This window comes from Gracilinanus agilis, chromosome 2, assembly GCF_016433145.1.
Source record: "Gracilinanus agilis isolate LMUSP501 chromosome 2, AgileGrace, whole genome shotgun sequence".
In the NCBI taxonomy this organism is placed as follows: domain Eukaryota; kingdom Metazoa; phylum Chordata; class Mammalia; order Didelphimorphia; family Didelphidae; genus Gracilinanus; species Gracilinanus agilis.
The window spans coordinates 51,846,734-51,868,137 of record NC_058131.1 but is presented as its reverse complement, the minus strand read 5'-3'; the positions used below and the strand labels follow the sequence as shown (position 1 = coordinate 51,868,137).

At 48.5% G+C, this 21,404-nt stretch overlaps 1 protein-coding gene across 1 annotated transcript in view; it reads right to left on the bottom strand.

Annotated features, from left to right (window-relative positions):
* Positions 1-21,404, bottom strand: part of PIEZO1 (piezo type mechanosensitive ion channel component 1) — a 148,801-nt gene that overhangs the window by 18,468 nt on the left and 108,929 nt on the right. Inside the window, exons 16-34 of the mRNA XM_044659390.1 lie at positions 20,945-21,093; positions 19,906-20,085; positions 19,232-19,362; positions 18,230-18,390; positions 17,939-18,115; positions 16,636-16,761; positions 15,275-15,475; positions 14,101-14,305; positions 13,728-13,832; positions 10,834-10,987; positions 9,893-10,136; positions 9,688-9,784; positions 8,915-9,083; positions 6,544-6,633; positions 6,190-6,275; positions 5,525-5,596; positions 3,025-3,125; positions 583-694; positions 221-277 (exon numbers count right to left, since the gene is read on the bottom strand). Coding sequence (XP_044515325.1) covers positions 221-277; positions 583-694; positions 3,025-3,125; positions 5,525-5,596; positions 6,190-6,275; positions 6,544-6,633; positions 8,915-9,083; positions 9,688-9,784; positions 9,893-10,136; positions 10,834-10,987; positions 13,728-13,832; positions 14,101-14,305; positions 15,275-15,475; positions 16,636-16,761; positions 17,939-18,115; positions 18,230-18,390; positions 19,232-19,362; positions 19,906-20,085; positions 20,945-21,093 — 2,617 coding nt within the window. The remainder of the gene's footprint in view (positions 1-220; positions 278-582; positions 695-3,024; positions 3,126-5,524; positions 5,597-6,189; positions 6,276-6,543; positions 6,634-8,914; positions 9,084-9,687; positions 9,785-9,892; positions 10,137-10,833; positions 10,988-13,727; positions 13,833-14,100; positions 14,306-15,274; positions 15,476-16,635; positions 16,762-17,938; positions 18,116-18,229; positions 18,391-19,231; positions 19,363-19,905; positions 20,086-20,944; positions 21,094-21,404) is intronic.

Genomic DNA, 21,404 nt, shown 5'->3' with positions numbered 1-21,404 from the left:
GGGGTCTGAGTGCCTGAGCACCTGAGGCAGAGCAGAGATGCTCGCAGGGGCCAGGGAGTCCTTCAGGAGGCAGAGGGTAGAGTCAATGTGTGCATCCTCCCGCTAAGCTGGGGTAGCCCCGTTGCTTTCATGCCTTGACATTGTCCACCTGACAGATGCGCTCTTGTACTGAGATCTCACAGAACCCACCAAGGAAGGAACTTCCTGTGCTCTCACTCACCGGGCACCTCTTCTTCTGGGCTCCCCGACTGCTCAGACTCTGGGTGGTCACTGTTCCCTGGGACATACGGACAGAGAAAAGATCAGTTCAAGACCCTCAAACTTTCCTCCCCACCCCAACACACACACTGCCAGAGCATTGGACCTGCCCTTTCTATGCCATCCCAGATCTCAGGGATGAGACAATGGCAGAGTTGGCTGAGAGCCCCAGCACAGAGAAAGGAAGGAGACAAGGGGCCGGTTGAACAGGGGCATGAAAGGCCCTTAGCTCCTGACTGAAGCTAGATCTCATAGACAGCATCCTTCCAGGATGGTGATAGACAACCCTCTACGTCTCCCTTCTATGTCCACTGCCATCCTTACCTTCCAGCTGCTGGTCCATCGAGGGACCTTCCCCAGCCTCTTGGAGTTCCTGCTCCTGCTGCCGTCTTCTCAAGACAGTCTGAGGATTGGTCACCCATGCCTGATAGGCCAGCTGTGGCCAAGGGAAAAAAGTATGGGTGGCTTGAACCCACATGCAGCTGGGTTCATACAGTTCTCTTTTGGATGAGGCTCATTTGTAAAGATCATAAGGATCCAGATTGAGAGCTAGAAGGGATCTTTGATGAACACTTGGTCTGACCTCTTCATTTTACAGATTAGGAAATTGAGGCTCAAAGAGGCTTAATAAATTGCCCAAGATTGTATAAGTAGTAAATGGCAGCATCAAGACTTGAACCTAGGTTGGTCAGTCAGTAAATATTTGTTAAGCACCTACTGTATGCCAGGCACTGTGCCAAACACTAGAGATACAAAGAGGTAAAAAGGAGATCCCTGCCTACAAGGAACTTCCAGTCTAATGGGGAAGACAACAAACCAAAAAAAAAATGTGCAAATGAGCTAGTCAGAATAAATAGGAAATAATTGAAAGAGAGAAGACACTGGAATTAAAAGAGTTAAGGAAGGCTTCCTATAGGTGATTTTCTAATGCCAAATCCAGCTCATGGAATACAAGTGATAAATAGTTAAAAGATATGAACAGGCAATTTTCAAAAGAAATACCACAGTCAAGAAAAAATGCTCCAAATGACTAATAATTAGAGAAATACAAATTATAGTAACTTTAAGGTTCTACCTCATAACTATCAGATTTCCAAAAAGGAAAATGACACATGCCGGAGGGGCTGTGGGAAAACAGGCACATTAACATGCTTTTGGTAGTATTGAGAATTGCTCTAGTCAGTCTGGAAACTGCAAAAACTATGCAAAAAAATTTATTAAACTATGCATAGCAGTACCATTACTATGTCTACACATCCAAAGAGAGTAAAGAAAGAGGGGAAAGATCCATACGTACAAAAATAACTATAGCAACCCTTTTGGGGGTGGTAAAGAACTGAAGGGATGCCCATCCACTGGGGAATGGCTGAACAAGTTGTGGCATTTCAATATGATGAAATATTGTTCTGCTATAACAAATGATGAAAGGGTTGGGTTCAGAGAAACCTGGAACAACCTGTCTGAAAGGTGATATGGGATTATGGAAAAAACGCTGGAGGTGGAACCAAGAGAAATGAATTCCAGTCCCAGCTCTGCCATGAACCCTATGACTTGGACAAGTCATTTCCTTTTTTCTGAACTTCAATTTCCTCCTCTATAAATGAAGATGTTGGATTACAAGTTGCTCCAAATCCAGCTATCCAGATCTCTAAGGTATCTTTCTAGCTCTCATAATCTAAAGATCAGAAGAAGACCAGGAATTTAGGACTAGTGACTGAGGATGGAAGAGGAAAAGAGGGGCAGAGCTATCATCAGGATTAGGACAGGGTTGTTGTGAGTCTGGGAAATTTAGTTTTTCTAGGGGTCATCTGGACTGAGTACAAAAACAGGTTGTTCTGCCTTCTCTGTCTACATCATGGGGTTGGGACATCTCTATTGAAGCCTTACTATCCTTACCACTTCAACTCCTGAACCCTGAACCTCTCCTTTCTCTATCATTTTACTATCTGTCTAGACCACCCTATAAGAGGCAGCCAGAGCATTCTGGATCTAGCATTGGATGTATCTATGATTCATTTGCAAGTCTTCATCAGAACAGAGATTTTGTGGGAAAAGACCGAAGGTTAGTTCATGGAATCCAACTCCCTCATTTTACAGGAGGGAAATTGCCCTCATTTTGGAATTCTTTGACTTCTCCTCCTTCCAACCTCCCCATTTTTTAGCTTCCCTCGAGGAATCGTCTTCCCTCATTAGCCTGTAAGCTTCTTGAGGGCAGGGACTGTCTTTTTCATGTTTGTATCCTCAGCACTTAGCATAGTGCCTAGCACCTAACAGGTGCGTAATTAATTGCTATTGATTGATTGATTGATTGTGTAGGAAGGGAACTTGTCTCTCTTTCTTCTCCATCTCTCCCATGGGCCCAGCATGGGACTCTAAACAATGTAGGCTTTCAATGCCAGCTTGTGGAACAGATTTGACATATGGGGGCCCCAGTGCAGAGATGTAGGTTTGTTTGTTTTTAATTTAATTTTCCAATTCACAAGCTTTTATTTTCTCTCTTCCCAGCAAAACCAAACCAAGCCAAAATAAAACAAAGAAAAGCAGAACCTGGTAACCAATATACATAATGGGATTTGGCTCATTCAAGAGAGAACTGGGGGAGACACCGTCAGAAATATTCCAGGCAAAGAAAAGAAATTGCCTCACTATTATCAGAGATGTGTGTGAGCTGGGAGGTTGGGAGAGGGTATCAGAGTATCTTTGGAGTAAGAGAGCCCCACCACTCCCCCTCAACCGCCTTCTGACCGAGGCTTCTTCCCGACTGACCTGGAAGGCACTCTGTGATGAAGGCCTGGGTTCCTCCGGTAGTGCCTCCTCCTCTTCCTCACTGTCAGACTCAAACAGGTAGTAATCCCCAGAGTGGATCACTGTGGGGGATGGGGATAAGAGATGCCATCCCAGTCTGGCCCAGGGCTGCCTGGGGTCCTAGATCAGAGTCTCTGAGCAACCCCTCTCCCTGCCCTTCCCCCTGGCATGGTCCAATTCTCCTAGCTTAGAGTGGATCTATAGGTAGAAGGAGCTGAAGTCACCTTTTAAGAGTTGACTCGGACCCATTCCACCGAGAGGAGCTGTGGGCACCTATGATCACAGATTCCCCTTCTGTCAGCTTCCTAGCTGTATGACCCTGGACAAGTCATCTCCCTTCCCTGAATCTCAGTTTCCTCATCAGTAAAATGGAGATAATGACACCCTTGGTAGCTCTCTTGAAGAGGCTTTGGGGGATCAAGTGGGATAGTGTATGTCAGGCTATTTGCAGACCTTAGAGGGCAGATGAGAGTGATTAGTTAGAGCTTAGTACTACTATCAGGTACTACTGTTATTTCTACTACTATCACAGAGTAGACCCAGATTTGGCCGTGCCCACCTAAGAAAAGATAAGAGGAGCCTTGCTGAGCTCTCTCTGAGGGTGGAAAATGAGCTGCTGATGGCTATAAAGCCTGGACTTCAGGGCCTAGAAAACTCCAGGGAGAAGGAATACTTTTTTTGATCCTAAGAAGGAAACTGAGGAAGGGAGTAAACTAGCAGGATGTCACCTGGGATAGGACTTGAGAAGGATTTCTACTTTTCCCTCCCTAGCTTTCAGGGCAGCCAATCTCACTGGGTAGTTTTAATAAGAGACGAGGGCCCGGGGTAGTGCCCCTGCTATCCCAACAGTACCTCATCGTCTGATGCTCCCCTGTTCCCTGCCCCGTCGTGCATCTTGGATGAACCATCAGATCCAGAGGAGAAGGGATGGCGAGAAACAAGCGCATCCATCATGCATTGCCAAGCAAGGCGAACAAAAGCAAGCGCAGGCAGCAGCAACCACAGCACCAGGAGGATTAGCAGCACGTCAAACGAGACAGATACGGGGATGGGGACGGGGTGAAGAACAGGACGAGGACAGGGCCAAAGTCAGAGACTAAGACAGGGACAAGGTGAGGACTAAGGGAAGAAGGGAGCACTGGGAAGATCCAGCCCCACACTAAACCCAGAGACCAGAGGGAAGAGAAAAGGGAGAAAGGAAAGAGGGAGACAAGTAGAGAGAGAATAGAGGAGGAAAGAAGATAAAGACTTTTGGGGGAAAAAACTCTTAAGAAAATATAAAGGCTCTTTGGGGAAAAAGAAGGGAAACTCAGAAGAGGAAATTTAGGTGATATAAAAATCAAATATATTGGGGGCAGCCGGGTAGCTCAGTGGATTGAGAGCCAGTCCTAGAGACGGGAGGTCCTAGGTTCAAATCTGGCCTCAGACACTTCCCAGCTATGTGACCCTGGGCAAGTCATTTGACCCCCATTGCCTACCCTTACCACTATTCTGTCTTGGAGCCAATACACAGTATTGTATTGTACACAGAAGGTAAAGGTTTAAAAAATTCTTTTTAAAAAAATTTTAAAAATCAAATATATTAGTAAAATTTATTTTTTTTTTAAAAAGAGCATATAATGCTAAAACTAAAGGGAAGGGGGGCAGCTGGGTAACTCAGTGGATTGAGAGCCAGGCCTAGAGACGGGAGGTCCTAGGTTCAAATCTGGCCTCAGACACTTCCCAGCTGTGTGACCCTGGGCAAGTCACTTGACCCCCATTGCCTACCCTTACCAATCTTCCACCTATAAGTCAATACACAGAAGTTAAGGGTTTAAAATAAAAAAACAAAAACAAAAACAAAAACAAAAAAAAACTAAAGGGAAGGGCAGTTAGGTGGCTCAGTGGATAGAGCCAGGTGGTCCTAGGTTCAAATTTGACTTCACACACTCCCTAGCCATGTGACCCTGGGCAAGTCATTTAACTCCCCACTGCCCAGACTTTAGCAATCTTCTGCCTTGGGACTGATATTTACTATCAATTCTAAGACAGAAAGTAAGAGTTTAAAAAAAAAAAAAAGCTTGCCCCATGATCAGGGAAACTGTATCACTGCATCTCTCTGAGTTATTTGTGGTCCTCATTTGGGATGGGAGGCTGGGAGAGGGGATCAGAATATCTTTGGCCATCATTTCTTTGCTTAGTCCAATCTTCTTGTGTTACACATGGGGGATGAGTCCCAGAGAAGGTGGGAAAGAAGAGAGAAAGGAGGAAGGAAAAAAGGAGGGAGAAAAAAGGGAGGAAGAAAAAGGGACATGAAGTTATCAGGAGTTCTGCCACCAAGGCGGCAAGGGTCGTGCTTAGTCATGGGGTCCTAGTTGTAGCGAGAAGGGAACCCCTCCAGGCATCAATCCAGTTAGTATTGCGGGGCTGGGGCTGGACAGCAGACCTGCTGAGGCCCCAGCCAGGGAGGAGGGAGTTGTACCTGTGGCATGGTCTAACCAGGGCCGCCACCATCGCCTTGTGGATTGGGAAGAGCCGCTTGGGCCACCTGGCTCTGCAGAATGGGCATGATGAGAGTGTGAAATATGTCGCCCTGAGGGAGCGTGGGACCTTGGGGAGATGCTGGCCCCAGGAGACCCTGGATTGGGGGCTGGTGATGGGGGTGGGGGGCAGTTGACAGGCAGGAAAAGGACAGGGAATGGGCTAGTGATGTCCTCCCTGACTCAGATGAGGCATAAGTGGCACTTGATGTTGGGGGTGCGTGTATAGGTAGGGGTGTGTGTGTTTCTGAGGCTGTTTCTGCCTTGTCATATGGCCCACGTAGGAAGGGCTGTACAACACAGACAAAGACACATTGGGTCAAACAGAAGAACAGGACATTTGGCAAGGTGGGCAGTGCCCAGCAGAACTCTCTCCAGAATTCTCAGCTCGGTGCCCTGTCAGCCCAGGCAGTGAGCCTCCCCTCTGCTATTGCCCCCCAACATGCCCTTGGTCTTAACAGTGGTATAATGACTGACATGGCAAACTGGGGATGGGATGGAGGTGGGGTGGGAATTGGTTGGGAAGTATAATGATTAGATCTAGTCTCCATCCTCAGGATTGGGTGGGAAGTCCTCGGAGGGTCCCCAAGCCAAGACTGGCTCTCACCTGGATCTTGATCTGGGTCCGAGGGGCATTCACTAGATGTCCGCCCCAAACGATGCTTCTCCTGTTTGGCCCGGATCCTTTCCATTCTAGCAGGAGAAAAGGGTGAGGTCAGAAGCCCTCAAAGCCATCCTTCCAGCTTGGCTTAATACAATTCATTCAGCACATGCTCCGCTTTCCCCCTCCCAAAAGGTGTGTAAACACCCCTGACCCATTTCAGAGATGGTTAAGTAGATCATTCTTCATTTATTTAGAACCACTTTGCTTCCCTTGCTGGGGCAGCTGCCTCGAGGCTGACGCTCTGCCTCAAAGGCCCTATAGCTGGCTTTGTCCTAGGAGGGATGAAAGAACGCTTACTGTCTTTTCAGCTGCGCCAAGGACTTCTCCTCTGCCTGCCGGTGGAAGTTGATGCTCTTGAGGATGGAGGCCTTATATAGAGCAAATCCCCTACAGAGAGAGATACATACACAGACTCAGAGAGCAAGCAAGAGGGAGAAGGAGAAAGAGAGAAAAAAGAGAAAAGGAAAGGAGAGAGAAAGAAGACAGAAAGAGAAAGGAGAAAGAAAGGAAGGAGAAAGAGAAAGAAGAGAGAAAATAGAATCTTCTTGAGGGCAGGGCCTGCTTTTATCTGTAGCCTAAGAAATTACCACAGTGCCTAAGAGCTCATAGTACATGTAATTCTATAAAATCCATTTTATAAAATGTTAAGATTCAATATTATTCAAATAATTTTTATAGAATATAATTATATAAAATCAATAGTAGGTGATTAATAAGCATTCCTTCTATCTGTCCATCCATCCATCTCTCCCTCCCTCCCATTCTCTCTCCCTTTCTCTCTTTCTCTCCCTCTCTGTCTCTGTCTCTGTCTGTTTCTTTGCCCCTGAGGGCAGGAACCAAGTCTTACATGTTTCTGTACCCCTACAGAGCCTAATACAGTAATGAGGGTATACTCCATCAAATCAGCTAGCCATTAATCCCTGGGACTCCAGATTCTCCATGGAAGCTATAGACAGAGTTCATAAGAGATTTATTTTCCAGAATTGCATCTCCACTGCCCTTGGACTGGCCATCGAGACAGACACTGCCCTACCCACCTTCAGGGTAGGGGACGTCAAGGAAGATGCCCAAATATGTAACAGCTTCAAGCACAGCCCACTACAGGGCAAGGAGAGGAAGGGGTACCATATTCTAGACTCTCTGGGGACTGTGAGTCCTGAATTCACAACAGAGGGAGATAAGGGGGCTTCTCTGTTCTTATTCTTTCCCTGCCCTTGATCTCTATGGAATACTCTATATTCACCCAGAGAGTCTCCAGTGTTTTTATCTCTTGTACTAATTAAACATTTCTATAAAACACTGTATTCAATATTATTAAATTAATGTTTATATAACATAATAATATAAAATCTAAGTGTAAGTTTGGTGTATAATAAATTAACCTAAGGATTCAATGCAAACCACTATTAATGGAATGACTGAGTGACTAGATAAAATACTTAATTTCTCTGAATCCATTTCCTCATCTATAAAATGAAGGGATTGGATGAGATGAGCTCAGAGGTCAAAGAAAAATTCACAGTAGGGCAGGAATTTGCATTTTATCCAAGACTTGGAAGAAAATCTAGGTCACAGAATCATAGCTGGAAGGGACCGTAGAGATCATCTCATCCAGCCCCCTCATTTTTTGTTTAATCCTTACCTTCCATCTTAGAATCAATGCTGTGTATCAGTTCTAAGGCAGAAGAACAGTAAGGGCTAGGCAATGGGGGTTAAGTGACTTGCCCAAGGTCACACAGTTAGGAAGTGTCTGAGGCCATATTTGAACCCAGGACCTCCAAACTCCAGGCCTGGCAGTCTATCTACTGTGCTACCTAGCTGTTCCCAACACTTTTGTTTTAAAGAATAGGGAAGTCACTTGCTCAAGGCCACCCAAGTAGCAGTAGCTGAGCTGTTGCCTAGGTTTCACCTTCGACTCAGCGTTCTTTCTATTACATGACACTGTTTCAAATTAAGTAGCATTTGAGAACAGCTCAGATTTAGTATTGAACTTAAAGTGTTTGTATTTCTTTAAATTTTTGCTTCAAATTGTACGTCATATTTAAGGGCAATATACTAATATCTCTTCCTCAGCTGTTTTCAATTTTTCATAGAAAAAAGTATAACGAAGTGAAATTGCATATTATGAGCCCAAAACTCTTAGTAAATCGGGGGCAGCTGGGTGGCTCAGGGGATTGAGAGTCAGGCCTAGAGACAGGAGGTCCTAGGTTCAAACCCGGCCTCAGCCACTTCCCAGCTGTGTGACCCTGGGCAAGTCACTTGACCCCCATTGCCCACCCTTACCAATCTTCCACCTATGAGACAATACACCGAAGTACAAGGGTTTAAAAAAAAAAACATATAAAAAAAAAACATATAAAAAAAAAAACTCTTAGTAAATCCTCCTTGATAGATGGATCCATGATTGATTAGGTTGGCTGAGATGCTTGTTGACTGACGGACTGGCTGATTCTGTTGGCTGAGGCAATGGTTGTTTGAACAACAAATCTGTAACTAAAGTCCCACTGCCCATTGGGCATCTCGCTCAGACTTCCTTGCCAATACCCAGAAGGAGGGAGAGAAGTCACAGCCTCTCGAATGCCAGCCTGGCAGAGTGAATCTTTTTCAGAGGCAGAAGCCACCGTTTCTCAGGCATCTCTCCTGCCCCTCTGTTCCCCCTTCTCCGCACCTGGAGGCCTGTAGCGCGGTGGCCTGAAGATCAGCCATAACATGCAGGAAGTAGTAACTAAGGAAGATGCGGCGCTGCAGGAGGAGGAAGAAAAAGCAAATGCTGTCCCAGATGATGCCAGCCTCCTCCACGGGCAGGATGCAGTCCTGGTCCTTGCTCATGTCTTTGGCTAAAGAGACACATCCCAGCACTTGGCTCACCCGGGGCCCCCAAAGTAAATTACCCGTCCCCCCAACACCTTGGGGGGACCCCTACTTTATCCATATTTACATCCCCCATTTATCCTGGTCCCCCTAAAATCCAGCACCCACAACGCACTCAGCAGCATCCATCAGCATGGATGAGAGCTCGCTGAAGGCCCTCCAGGTTACCAATTGAATTCTTTCCATCTCTCTGAAAGCTCCCTTCTCCCCAGCCCACAAACATCAGGGCTCCGGTCTTGACTTCTCACCCTCTTACCCAACAAAATAATTTCTTTAAAGCTCTTATCTTCCATTTTAGAATCAATATTGTGCACTGGTTCCAAGGCTGAAGAGCAGTAAGAAGAGCTGGGCATTTGTGGTTAAGTGACTTGCTCAGGGTCACACAGCTAAGAAGTGTCTGAGGCCAAATTTGAACCCAGGATCCCCCATGTCTAGACCTGGCTCTCAGTACATTAAGCCATCTAGCTATCTCTTGAAATAACCCTTTAAGAGTGCTTTCCACCCCTAAACGCCCCTGTAAATAGTAGTTATCATCCCCACCATCATCATTCTCCCTTCTCTTCCACTCACGGTCATAGTAGCCTTTGACTGTGCACACCAGGCTGAAAACCTGGATGACCCAACAGAAATTATTCTGCATCTGTTGCACAAAGACGCAGGAGAGGAGCTGCAAGAGAGGAGGGGAGAAGGGGAGATGGAGCTATCAGGGGCCGAGGGCTCCTCCTAGGAAGGGCAGCTGCGAAGGCTCCCTCCCTGCTGGGCTTTGGATGCTCACCGAAAGCATGTTCTTGGAGATGATGACGGTGACGTTGTAGAGAATGAGACAGTCCCACAGCACCAGTTGTGCCTTGGTGCTCTTCTGCAGCAGGGTTGTCCCAAAGAGCAGCAGGTAGAAACAGGCAAGCAGGTAGCCCAGGCCAAAGATGCTGATGCGAGTGGCGCCCGTGATGAACACCACCACCAGCACAAGCCAGAAGAGGTAGCGGAACACAGCTACTTTCAATATGTCCAGGTAGGATCTATGGGGTGGGAGGAGAGAGAGAGGGTTGGCCAGCCTTGGGGGGACCAGAGTCCAGCTCTTGCAAAGGGCAAATGCCAGGCTGGCACTCTATACCCCTTACCTTCCATCTTAGAATCAATACTATGCATTGGTTCCAAGGTAGAAGAGCAAGAAGGACTGGGAAATGGAGGTTAAGTGACTTGTCCAGGGTCACACAGTTAGGAAGTGTCTGAGGCCAGATTTGAATCCAGGACTGGATCTCAAGCCATCTGTTCTCAGAAATCAGGTTCTGTGACTTGTCCAGCATGCCACCACTGAGACATGGCCACAAAGGGTGTCCTTTCCTGCCCCCCTGCCCAGGTGAGATTAATAATGGGGAAAGGGAAGAATGGTAGAATTATAAAAAACATTAGTTTCTCAGAGTCCAAAGGGATCTAAGAGATTATTAAGCAGAACTCCTACTGGAGCAGGAATCTCCTCCATGGCACCCCTTTTAACTGGCTAGTCAAACTCTTCTTAAAGACGGAATACATTGCCTCCCTTGAGAGCTCTCAGGAATGGTATGCCCCATTGTACAGAAGAGATGACTGAGGTGTAGAGAAGTTGTACATTGACCAAGTTTTCATAGCTGGTCAGCAACCTAATTCCCCTTTGATCTTCCCACTCCTCGGTGGTCCTCCTGCCCCCTCGGTGGCTGTCCTGGCTCCCCAGCCCACCTGCAGTTAATGAAATTGGGTACAGGGTTCGGTTCCCCACGCAGTGGTTCAAGGTAATCCGTGTTGGGTCCAGCTGTGTGTTGCCACTCCTCGGTCCGCTCGGCCACAAACACCAGCCACTGCTGGGAAGCAGTCAGCAGCAGGAGGAAGTCACCTGTGGGCAGATAGGGAAGGGAGGCAACATCAATAGAGGACCGGCTGGGTGCAGGAGGAGGGCTTCTGAGGGGCAGGTGGGCTGCCTGCTCTGTGGCCCCAGGTCTGGCCTTGATCATCCATCAGTAAGTCTGCCCTGGCTCACATGGACCTGGATGTCTGTCCCTGGCACTCTGCCGGGGACCAGAGAAGGAGAAGCCAGTCAGTCCCTGCTGCAGCTCAGGTGTGCATGTGAGGACACAACCAGGATCCCACATGGTGCGGGGAAGGGAACTGGAAAGGCAGCGGCTATAGTATCGGGCCAGAACACTCCCTGGCTCTGCCTCTCATCATAGCCTCTACCAGAGGTTCTCAAACTTTTTTGGCCTACCACCCCCTTTCCAGAAAAAATATTACTTAGCCCCCTGGAAATTAATTAAAAAAATTAATAGCAATTAATAGGAAAGATAAATGCACCTGTGGCCATCACTGCACCCCTGGATCACTGCAGCACCAGGGGGCGGTGGCACCCACTTTGGGAATCACTGCTCTAGACTCTTAGTTTGTGTGGCTACGTGACTGTGTGTGTGTGTGTGTGTGTGTGTGTGTGTGTGTGTGTGTGTGTGTNTGTGGCTACGTGTGTGTGTGTGTGTGTGTGTGTGTGTGTGTGTGTGTGTGTGTGTGTGTTTGGGATTCTCTCCCAACTCAAGACAGAAAATTTCCTCTTCTTTGGTGATCCTTTTCATTTTTGATGCTGATTATTGAAAAAGAAACTTGCAATCAATAAACATGTATTTCCTCTCCCTTTGCCCATCTCATCTCCTCATTGATTCCCAAAGTCCTAAGAGAAACTGGAGTTAGTAGTTCATCATTTTAATAACTTCAGAGGGCAATTAAAGCTTTTAATTAGGCAGATTCCTCGAAATCAGCACATTGTTTTCTACAAAGACCAGAGAAATCTGGGCACGGCTCTTGGAATGTGGGTGCCATTTTTGGCTGTCCAAGGAGTCTTCAGATCCATAATCCTTTCTGATCCTCTGACGATAACACTTTTTTTTTTAAATTTTAATTTTGATTATTTTCCCCTAGTTACATATTTCATGTTCTTTCCCTCTCCCCCAACCCCCCCCCCTCCACACCCTGTAGCCAATGCACAATTCCACTGGGTTTTACATGTATCATTGATCAAGACCAAATTCCATATTATTGATAGTTGGACTAGAGTTATTGATGATAACACTTTTGAAAGCTTTAAGAGCTCTGAAGAATTTGGCGATTTCATTGAATTGATGACAGAATATGCTCCCCCTCACCTGAAAGAGAGGTAACGGCCTCAAGAGCAGAGGGAGACACACGTTATTGGGCACGGCCACTGGGGGAAATCCAATTTGTCTGACCGAATATTTATTATGAGGACTTTCGGGAAGAGGAGATTCCCAATGGTGGGAGGTGAGAGGGAGAGAAAATTGATTTTGAATCATCGAGAAAAGGAAAATTAAATTTAGAAAAGAAAACCTCTGGCTGCAGTCAGGGCTGGACTTGGTATCCTTAATTACTGATGTGAAGCATGGTTTCATGATGAGGATTAACAATAAAGAGAGACTTCACAATAAAAGAATATATGACCCCCCCCAAAAAAACCTTTGTGAGATCAGCAAGGCAGGGATTATTCTCCCCATTTTTCAGATGAGGAAAGAGGCTCAGTCAGGAAAGTGGCTTCCCCAAGACCTCTCAGTTAGGGAATGTCAGAGCTGGGATTAGAATCTCAGCTGCTCAGGAAGTCTGGATTTTTTACCCCTCCTAGTTCTAGTAACAACTCTGAGACTAAAGGGAAGGGCTAGGCAAACAGGGTTAAATGACTTGCCCAGGGTCACACACTTAGGAAGTATCTGAGGTCAAATCTGAATCCAGGACTTCCTATCTGCCCTCTCTATCTACTATGCTACCTTCCTGCCCCAACCCAGCATTTTTTTTTTTAAAACACTTACCTTTTGTCTTAGCACCAATACTATGTATTGATTCCAAGGCAGAAAAGCCATAAAGGATAGGTTATGGGGGTGAAGTGACTTGCCCAGGGTCACACAGCTAGGAAGTGTCTGAGGTCAGATTTGAACTCAGGAAGATAAGTCTTCTTGATTCAAAGTCTAGTGCTCCACCCACTGGGCCACCTAGTTGCCATCAAGTCCAACTCCCTCATTTTACAGATGAGGAAACTAGGGTCACCCAGCTAGGAAATCTCTGTGGTGTGATTTGCAGCCAGGGCTTCCTGATTCCAAGTCTAGGATGCCATCCTCTACGCCATGATGGTTCTTTTTCAATGGATAGGAACCATCCTGGAACAAGGCATTCTCCTGCTAGTATTCATCTGTTCAGCGGTGCCATAGAGGGAGAGAGAATGGCTGCTTTTTGTACCCCAATAAAGGCGTTGGGAGGTAAGCTCACCGTCTGTACGTGGCTCATTCTTTGGACATTTCCAACAGTGGCCAGGATGATGGGGAGGAGAGCGAGTTCGTTCTGCCCCCACATAGCTTTTATTTCTTTTGCTAAATTTCCATATTTTGGAAGCTTTTCATCCTATGCTAATTTGGAAATGAAGAGTAGGCAGCATGATGAAACGGCTATGATCAATAATAATAATCTCGGTCTCCCATTAGGGGGCTTTATCTGCTACCGCCTCACTTGCTCCCCTTGGCCATGGGGCCAGGAGCCGGGCATCTCTCTAAGGGGACCAAGCTGTGGGGGAGAGGCGCGGGGGCACTCACTGATGAGGTTGGTAGAGTTGGGGCGCATGAAGAAATCTGGCAGGTAAAGCCACTTGATGAGTGCAGAGTTCATGGGGATGGCATTGCTCCAGCGCCACGGATAATCTGCAGGGAAGGTACGGGGCTCCATGAATGGCGCGTCCAAGGGCTGGGGTCACTTCGAAGTGGGCCACCCCACCCCCACGCACACCCAGAAGCCCCCCTCGGGCTCCCAGAAGCTCTTCCACCTTTGGGCTGCCTTTCCCCGTCTTCCTTGCCCAATTCCTGCCTTGGAAGGGATGAGGAGTTTTATAATAACCCTTCACTGCCAGGACCACCAGCCTGAAGGAATGCCCGTCCCTCTATTTCTTTTTCACCCACGCAGAGTCCTCACCGATGCAGAGGGCAGGGGGGATGCCCACACACAGGAGATACTGGTAGAGCAGGAAGAGGGCCAGGAAGAGGCAGTAGTTGGGCCAGAGGCGGGCGATGGCCTCCCGGCGCCGGCGAGTGAGGATGGCAACGAGCCAACAGCCATGCAGGATCACCATGAAGTTCATGCGTTGGCCAATCACATTCACCGTCATCAGGAAGCAGATCTGGAGGCAGGGAAAAGAGATTCCTTGGGATAGGGGGAACTGCCTTGAGGGGCACAAGGATGGGCACTGAGCCTGGCACAGCCCTCACCTTACCTCATCCTAGTCTTTTCTTTTTAACCTTTAACCTTCCATCTTAGAATCAATATTGTTTTTTGTATATTGTTTCCAATTTTGTATATTGGTTCCAAAGCAGAAGACTGGTAAGGGCTAGGCAATGGGGTTAAGTGACTTGCCCAGGGTCACACAGCTGGGAAGTATCTGAGTTCGGGTCTCTTGCCCTGGCTCTCAGTCCACCGAGCCCCCTAGCCTTTTATAAAAAAACTAAAAATTATTTTTTTCTGGTTAATTTGTATTTTTGTAAATATTCATCCATTTCGCTTAGATTGTCAGATTTATTGGCAGATAACTGGACAAAAGAGCTCCTAAGGATTGCTTTAATTTCCTCTGCTCTGGTGATGAGTTCATCCTTTTCATTTTTGATGCTGATTATTGAAAAAGAAACTTGCAATGAATAAAAATGTATTTCCTCTCCCTTTCCCCATCTCATCTCTTCATCGATTCCCAAAGTTCTAAGGGAAATTAAGGTGGGCTTAAAAGAAACCAGCAACCAGGGCTAAAGAAAAAAAAGACAAAGGAAAAATTCTCTTCCCTTTCTTGGCAGTGTCTAGTGTTGCCCTGCTTGGCCAGAACACTAGGGGTGCGGAGGGTCACAGAGAGTTATTGGTATTGCGAAGCCCAAAGGGATGGAAGTCAGAGGGAGCCAAGTGGGGTGTAGACGCCCATGGACAAAGCATAGCAGGTCTGGCCAAATCTAGATGGTCTAATGAGTCCAGAAAACGATCCCTAAAGCTGCCCTTTGCCCCCTGCCAAGCCTGGGACCTGGCACACTGCAGGAGCGCCTCGGTGTCCCCTTTGCCCCAGCACAAGCCCTCAAACCCACTCCCGGAGAGTCAGCTCCAGCCCACTCACCTCCAGGCCAAATTTATAGAAGAAGAAGTTGATGAAATACTTGGCACAGCTGAGCAGGCCCTGGTCGAGCTGGTGGCGGGTGCCTTCGGGACAGACGATTTGGGCAAGGGGCTGGGCGACCTGGTACTGTCGTCTGTAATACTCCTGGCGCCGGTACACGATGGCCTCAAACACCAGCAGGAGGAGGATCAGCAGGTGGTTCTGGAGACAAGGGGTCTGGGTCAGCTTGGGGCCATCTCAAGCCTGCCTCTGGCCGGAGACTGAGGTGAAGGACACCTCACATCTAGGAAGCACCTGCAGCTTTTTTCCTCGCCTCCTAAACCCTTCCCTTCTGTCTTAGAATCACTACTGACTGTCGGTGCCAAGGCAGAAGAGCGGTCGGGTCTAGGCCATGGGGATTCTCCAGGGTCATTCAGTGAGGACGTGTCTGAGGCTAGATTTGAACCTAAGATCCCCCCATCTCCAGCCACCTAGCTGCTCCTACCTGCAACTTTTCCAAGTGCTTTCACATCTATTCATTCTTTTCATTAGAACCCCACAACCAACTCGCAGCCTTAATTTCCCCATCTGTAAAATGAGGGTCATTATAGAACTTCCTTTATAGGGTTATCTGTAAGGATCAAATGAGACATTCTAGTAGAGCTTTTGCAAACCTAAAGTGTTCCCCATTGGCATTATTATTAGCTTATTAATTACTTTAATTAGTATGATCAGTTATTATAATTTTATTAATTATTATTCATTTTAATCATCACAGGTAACATAGTGCTTACTATGTGCCAGGCACTTTTATAAATTATTATCTCATTTGAGCCTCACAACAACCCTGGGAGGGAGATGTTATTATTTTCCCCATTTTACAGATGAGGAAACTGAGAGAGAGGTTGAATGACTTGCTCACATTGCTAGTAAGTGTCTGGTGCTCGATCTCCTGTGCCACCTACACAGAGTAGATACGCCCCATCTTATAGACGAGAAATACAGTATTTAGAGCAAAAAGGGACCTTAAAAGTCAGCTAGTCCAACCTCCCCATTTTATTAGTGAGAAAACTGAGACTCAAGTCTTTAAAGGTCTGTCCTAGCTTTACACAGATAGTAAAGAGTTGAGGCAGGATTTGAACACAGATCTTTAGTCTCCAGATATATTTTTCTCCCCGAGTCTGAAGCTCTGAGAGCTGAACTTCATGTTGCGTAAGGACACACGGCATTGACAACCAGGATTAGCGCTCGGCTTCCCCTGCTGGAGGCTTTGGCCACTAGATCTCTTGGCTCAGTGATGGGAGAAGGTTGAAAGAAGGTCTTCCTAATTCCAGCCCCCTTGGAAGGCTTCCCCGAGGAGAAGCTCCCCCAGCCTCACCCACCTGGATGTAACCTAGGTTGGAGACGTCCTTTCGGATGCCAAACCAGTTGGCAGGGTCCACTGGCTTCTGGAAGAGCACGGAATTGCTGATCTCGGACTTCTGTAGGTTGGTGCTGTTGAGGAATGGCTACACGGACAAGGGGGTGAGGGTCAGCGAGGAAGGTACCAATGTGCATGGCCATGGCAGAAGGGCAGGGATTCCCTCTGAACTCGCCAGCCTTTGCATACTCCCCCTTCCGTGCTCCATCCCAACCTGGGCATCTCTTTGGAGCATTTCTGGTGCCAGGCAGGGAGTAGAGAGACCCCCGGGGGGAGGAGCCCATAATCCCCAGGGGCTACCTGACGATACCATTGAAGACCACATATGGTGGCCTCTTTGGACTAGAGAGTGATGGGAAAGGGGGGCTTGGGAACTAGAGGCCAGGTGTTCGGACTCCCAAGCCCAGGGCTCTTTCCATTTCAGTGACCACGGGAGGGGAATAAAAGGTGACAAGAGGAACTAAAAGGCTCTCTCTGGGCCACGGAAGAGTGGGGAAAGGGTCCTATTTCCCTAAGGTTGGGGCTCTCCTGGACCCACTCTCTGCTCCCCTCATTAATGGCTTACAACAAGGACTCAAATGGAGTTCCCAGACCCCTTTGGCAGTGTGGGGAAGCCTATAGACCCCTTCTCAGAATAATGATAGAAGAGAATCCATAAGATTACATAGAAAACCAATTCTATTGAGATGGCATCTAAAAGGCTAAAAATGACAAATTGAAAAAGAAAAAGAAATTTTTTTTTGAAAAGTGCAATGACACCAGGCTAAAAAATCTGTGGCTTAGAATTTTAGGGGTAAGGGATTCACTTTCCTAAAGGCAATGGCATTTCCTTCTTTCTAAATAATTTCTTTAGTTTTTTAATAAAGAACAGCAGGTTGGGAGGCATTAGGATTTTTTTAAATCTTGCCTTCTATTTTAGAAGCAATACTGGGTATTGGTTCTAAGGCAGAAGAGGGGTAAGGGCTTGGCAATGGGGGTTAAGTGACTCGCCCAGGGTCACACAGCTAGGAAGTGTCTGAGGCTAGATTTGAGCTCGGGACCTCTCATATCTCTAGACCTGGCTTTCAATCCACTGAGCCACCCAGCTGCCCTGGAGACATTAGTATTTCAATAGTAAATTCATTATGTCTTCAAAGTTCAAAGCAGTGAACCATCCATGGGGAACAATAACAGGTGGCAGGAAGAGCATAAGTATTTGGGAAGACTCCTTCCTCCCTTTTCCCCACCTCCTCCCTCCCCATCTTTCCCCCCAGGCCCCCTCAAACCTCAGTGCAGTTGCTGGAGTACTCATGGGGGTTGACAATCTTAAGCTGGTAGAGCATCTTGCAGACGATGATGATGCAGGTCCAGATGGTGGAGAGACAAGAGGCCATATGGCGGAATCGGGGATAGGGCAGGGCAAACACCCACAGCACCACCAACAGGAAGTTCATCACTGATACCTGGCCAGGGAGAGGGGACCGAGGCTGAGGTCCCTTCCCTTCCCAACCACCCCCCGGCTCCCTTGGCTGTCCATGTGGCTCCCCGACCCCCCATCCTTGCTCCCTGCCTCTCACCTCCTTCAGGGCCACCCAGACCGTGTAGAGGGCCACCAGCTTAAAGATATGGAGCTCCAGCAGGCGCCGGACAAACACTTCCACCTGGGTCAGCATGTCAGAGAAGCGCCCCGCAAGCACCATCAGCCGCTCGGCCACCAGGCCCCACTTACTGGGCAAGTCTGTGGAGGGTGGATGAAGGGGTAGGGGGGCTGCAGCATCCCTCTTCTCCCTTGCTCTCCAGCCTGGGGATCGCAGGCTGGACTTGTATCTGGGGTATCCCTACAGAAGCTCAAGGTTGGGAGGGATCTCTTCATTAAGTCCAACCCACATCGGAACAGAAACCTCCCCTAAAGCATCCTTGGAAAGGGGCCACCGGCCTCTGCCTGATGACCCCGAGGGCTCTCGCAGCTCTCCAGAAGTAGCCTTTTCCCCTTTTGGACATCTCTGATGAATTGCGAGGAGGTTTTCCCTTGGGTCGATTGGGATCTGCCATTGGATCATAAACTCCTTAAAGGAAGTGTCTTTTGCCTCTTTTTGTGCCCCCAGGGCTTAGCACAGTGCCTGGCGCACAGTAGGTGCTTAATAAATGTTGATTGATCAATGACTATTTCCTTCTACGCTTCTACTCCTAGATCTGCCCTTGTGGGTCAAGGAAAATGAGCATCTTATATTTTCTCTGAGAGTCTCTCCGATTAAGAGTCAGGGCATTAGAAAGGACCTCAGGGGTCTAGTCCAACTCCTTCATTTCGCCGATGGAGAAACTGAGGTCCGGAGAGTTTCAGTGACTTGCCTAAAGTCACGGTGTAAGTGGCTGAGCTGGAAGTTGAACCAGGTGCTGTTTCCATTAGGTCATCCCATTTCCCCTAGAAGACAGCTCTCATGTCCCCCTCCCCAAATTTAACTTCTCTAAGCTTACTGTTCTGTTCCCCCTACTTTGGTCTATGAACCCCACAGCATCCTCCTAGAAGGGTAGGAGAAGCATCGTGCCTCTCCCCTGCCCTTCCTCAGCCCGGCAGTTACCTTCAGAGTCCAAGTCAGTGTTGTCGGGGTCCAGGCCGGGGCTGGGGTCGGCACCGCGGCCGACCTGACACGGCTCCTCCCTGGTGGCCAGCTCTTCATCCTGTAGCAGGGCCCGGCTATCCTCTTCCTGCCTGCAGATGGAGAACCATCAGGAAAAAGCCAACTGGAGGAGAAGGCGAGCGGGCACATTCTCACTGGCTAGCCTCAGAGCTGTGGTCCCTACGGCCTCTGGCTAGTCAGCCTGCGGTTCTTCAGAATGCCTGCAAAGCTCCATTCCCTCATCTCCACCTCTTAGAATTCTTGGGTTCTTTCAGGATTCAGCTCAAATCCCACCTTCTGCAAGAGGCCCTCCGGGTCCCTCCGCTCCCCTCTCGGATCACTGTCTAGCTCCTCTGGGTATGTATCATGACCCCCATTAGGATGGAATCCTTTTGAGGTCACAGACTGTTTTTTGCCTTCCTTTCGTATCCTCAGAGCTCGCTTAGCACAGTGCTGGGCATCCAGGAAGGGCTTAATAAGTGCCTGATGAATGATTGGCTGACTGATAGCAGAATTAAGATTCAGCTCAGGTCTTCTGATTCCAGATTCAGAGTTTATCCTCCCCACCGTATGGTTCTGTAGACAGGCAGTCCTGGGCATGGTAGGGGGTGGGGATCCTTGGGGTTCAGGGATACCTCTGAGTCCACAGCCGGCGACTGCCGGGGGGAGGGATGTGCTCCAGATCGGTGAGGCGCATGAAGGGCCGGTGGAAGTAGTGCAGCTGCAGAATGCAGGCCAGGAGGAAGAAGCCCGGAATAAGGATGCTGTAGAACAGCTTGGACACACTGAACTGCTCCAGGCCGAGATCCTGTAACCTGCCAGAGGCAGAAAAGGCACAAGTCCTCGCCATCCCTGCACACCGCCACGGAGATCCTGCATGATCCCCAGACAAGGACTGGGAGACCCTCGATATGCCGTGCACCAGATGGACTCCTCACCACCTCTGTACCCCATCATGGAGACCCTCTGTAATCCTCAGACAAGGACTGGGAGACCCTCGATATGTCCACACACTAGCCGGGTTCCTTGCTGTTCTTGAACAGCATCTGAGAGAACCTCCCCATCACTGCACACCATCCCAGCAACTTCATCCTGGAAATCTTGCTCTCTACCTTCTTCCAGTCTATCCCTATCGATTATTCCCACATAACATCAATGAGGTCTTCTCACCAACAGGAAGGCTCTCCTGGGCCCCCCACTCCAGCTGGGTGTCTCACTATCCCTGCTCTCCCCAACCTCTGGGAAAAGATGAGCGCGGAACCTTGGGGAGAAGTAGGAGCTCTCTTACAGCCCCAGAACAGACCTCTAGGCAATGCTGCAAAGCCTGTCTGTCAATTAGTCAGTGCCAGCCCTGGGCCCAGACGCTGTGCTAGATGTCGGGGGACTGTGCTTGGCACCAGATGCTCTCTGACTCAATGACGCAGGGGAAGAATGACACGGAACCCTGCAGGTTCGGGTGCCCTGCATCTCATTGGCTTTGGGCTAGAAATGCCCACTAAGGAGCAGAGCCTCTTGTGCCAAGCAGGAGCTAGAAGGCCACGTGGGCACGGGCCAGCATGGCAGGGCTTGCCACCCTGAGCATGGGGCATGGCCTGAAAACATACCAGAATAGCTCAGCACAGAGAAGGCTCGGCCCCACTCAGCACAGCCTGGGGTCACGCCGGCGGGACTTACTGCTCATCGGTGAAGCCGGTCAGATTGCGCCAGTACATGGGGAAATCCTGGAACTGGAAGGTATAGACGGCGATCAGCACCAGCATCGTATAGGCCACCACCAGCCACCAGAACACCTTCAGCAGCTTGCGCCACAGGCTGTAGTAGACCTGTAGGAGAAAGGACACGGCATCAGATTGGTAGAGACCCATCCCAGAGGTAGGGCATGCACCTGGCCAAGACTGGGGGGCAGAGGGGGTGGGAAGCTCCATCCTCCTAGGGCTTAGGCTGACACCTGAACCACACTGACACTGTCCACCCCGTCCCAGAGGGGCATGCAGGGGGGATAGGGCTGCCCACCTCTGATTCTTACTCCTGCCATATTTGTGGACATCTATAAAAACCAGCCCTGTCTACACTGGCCAGCCCCCAAGAGAGAATGCTCTCTTCTTGGCTATTTTTCCCATTTCTTTCTTTCTTT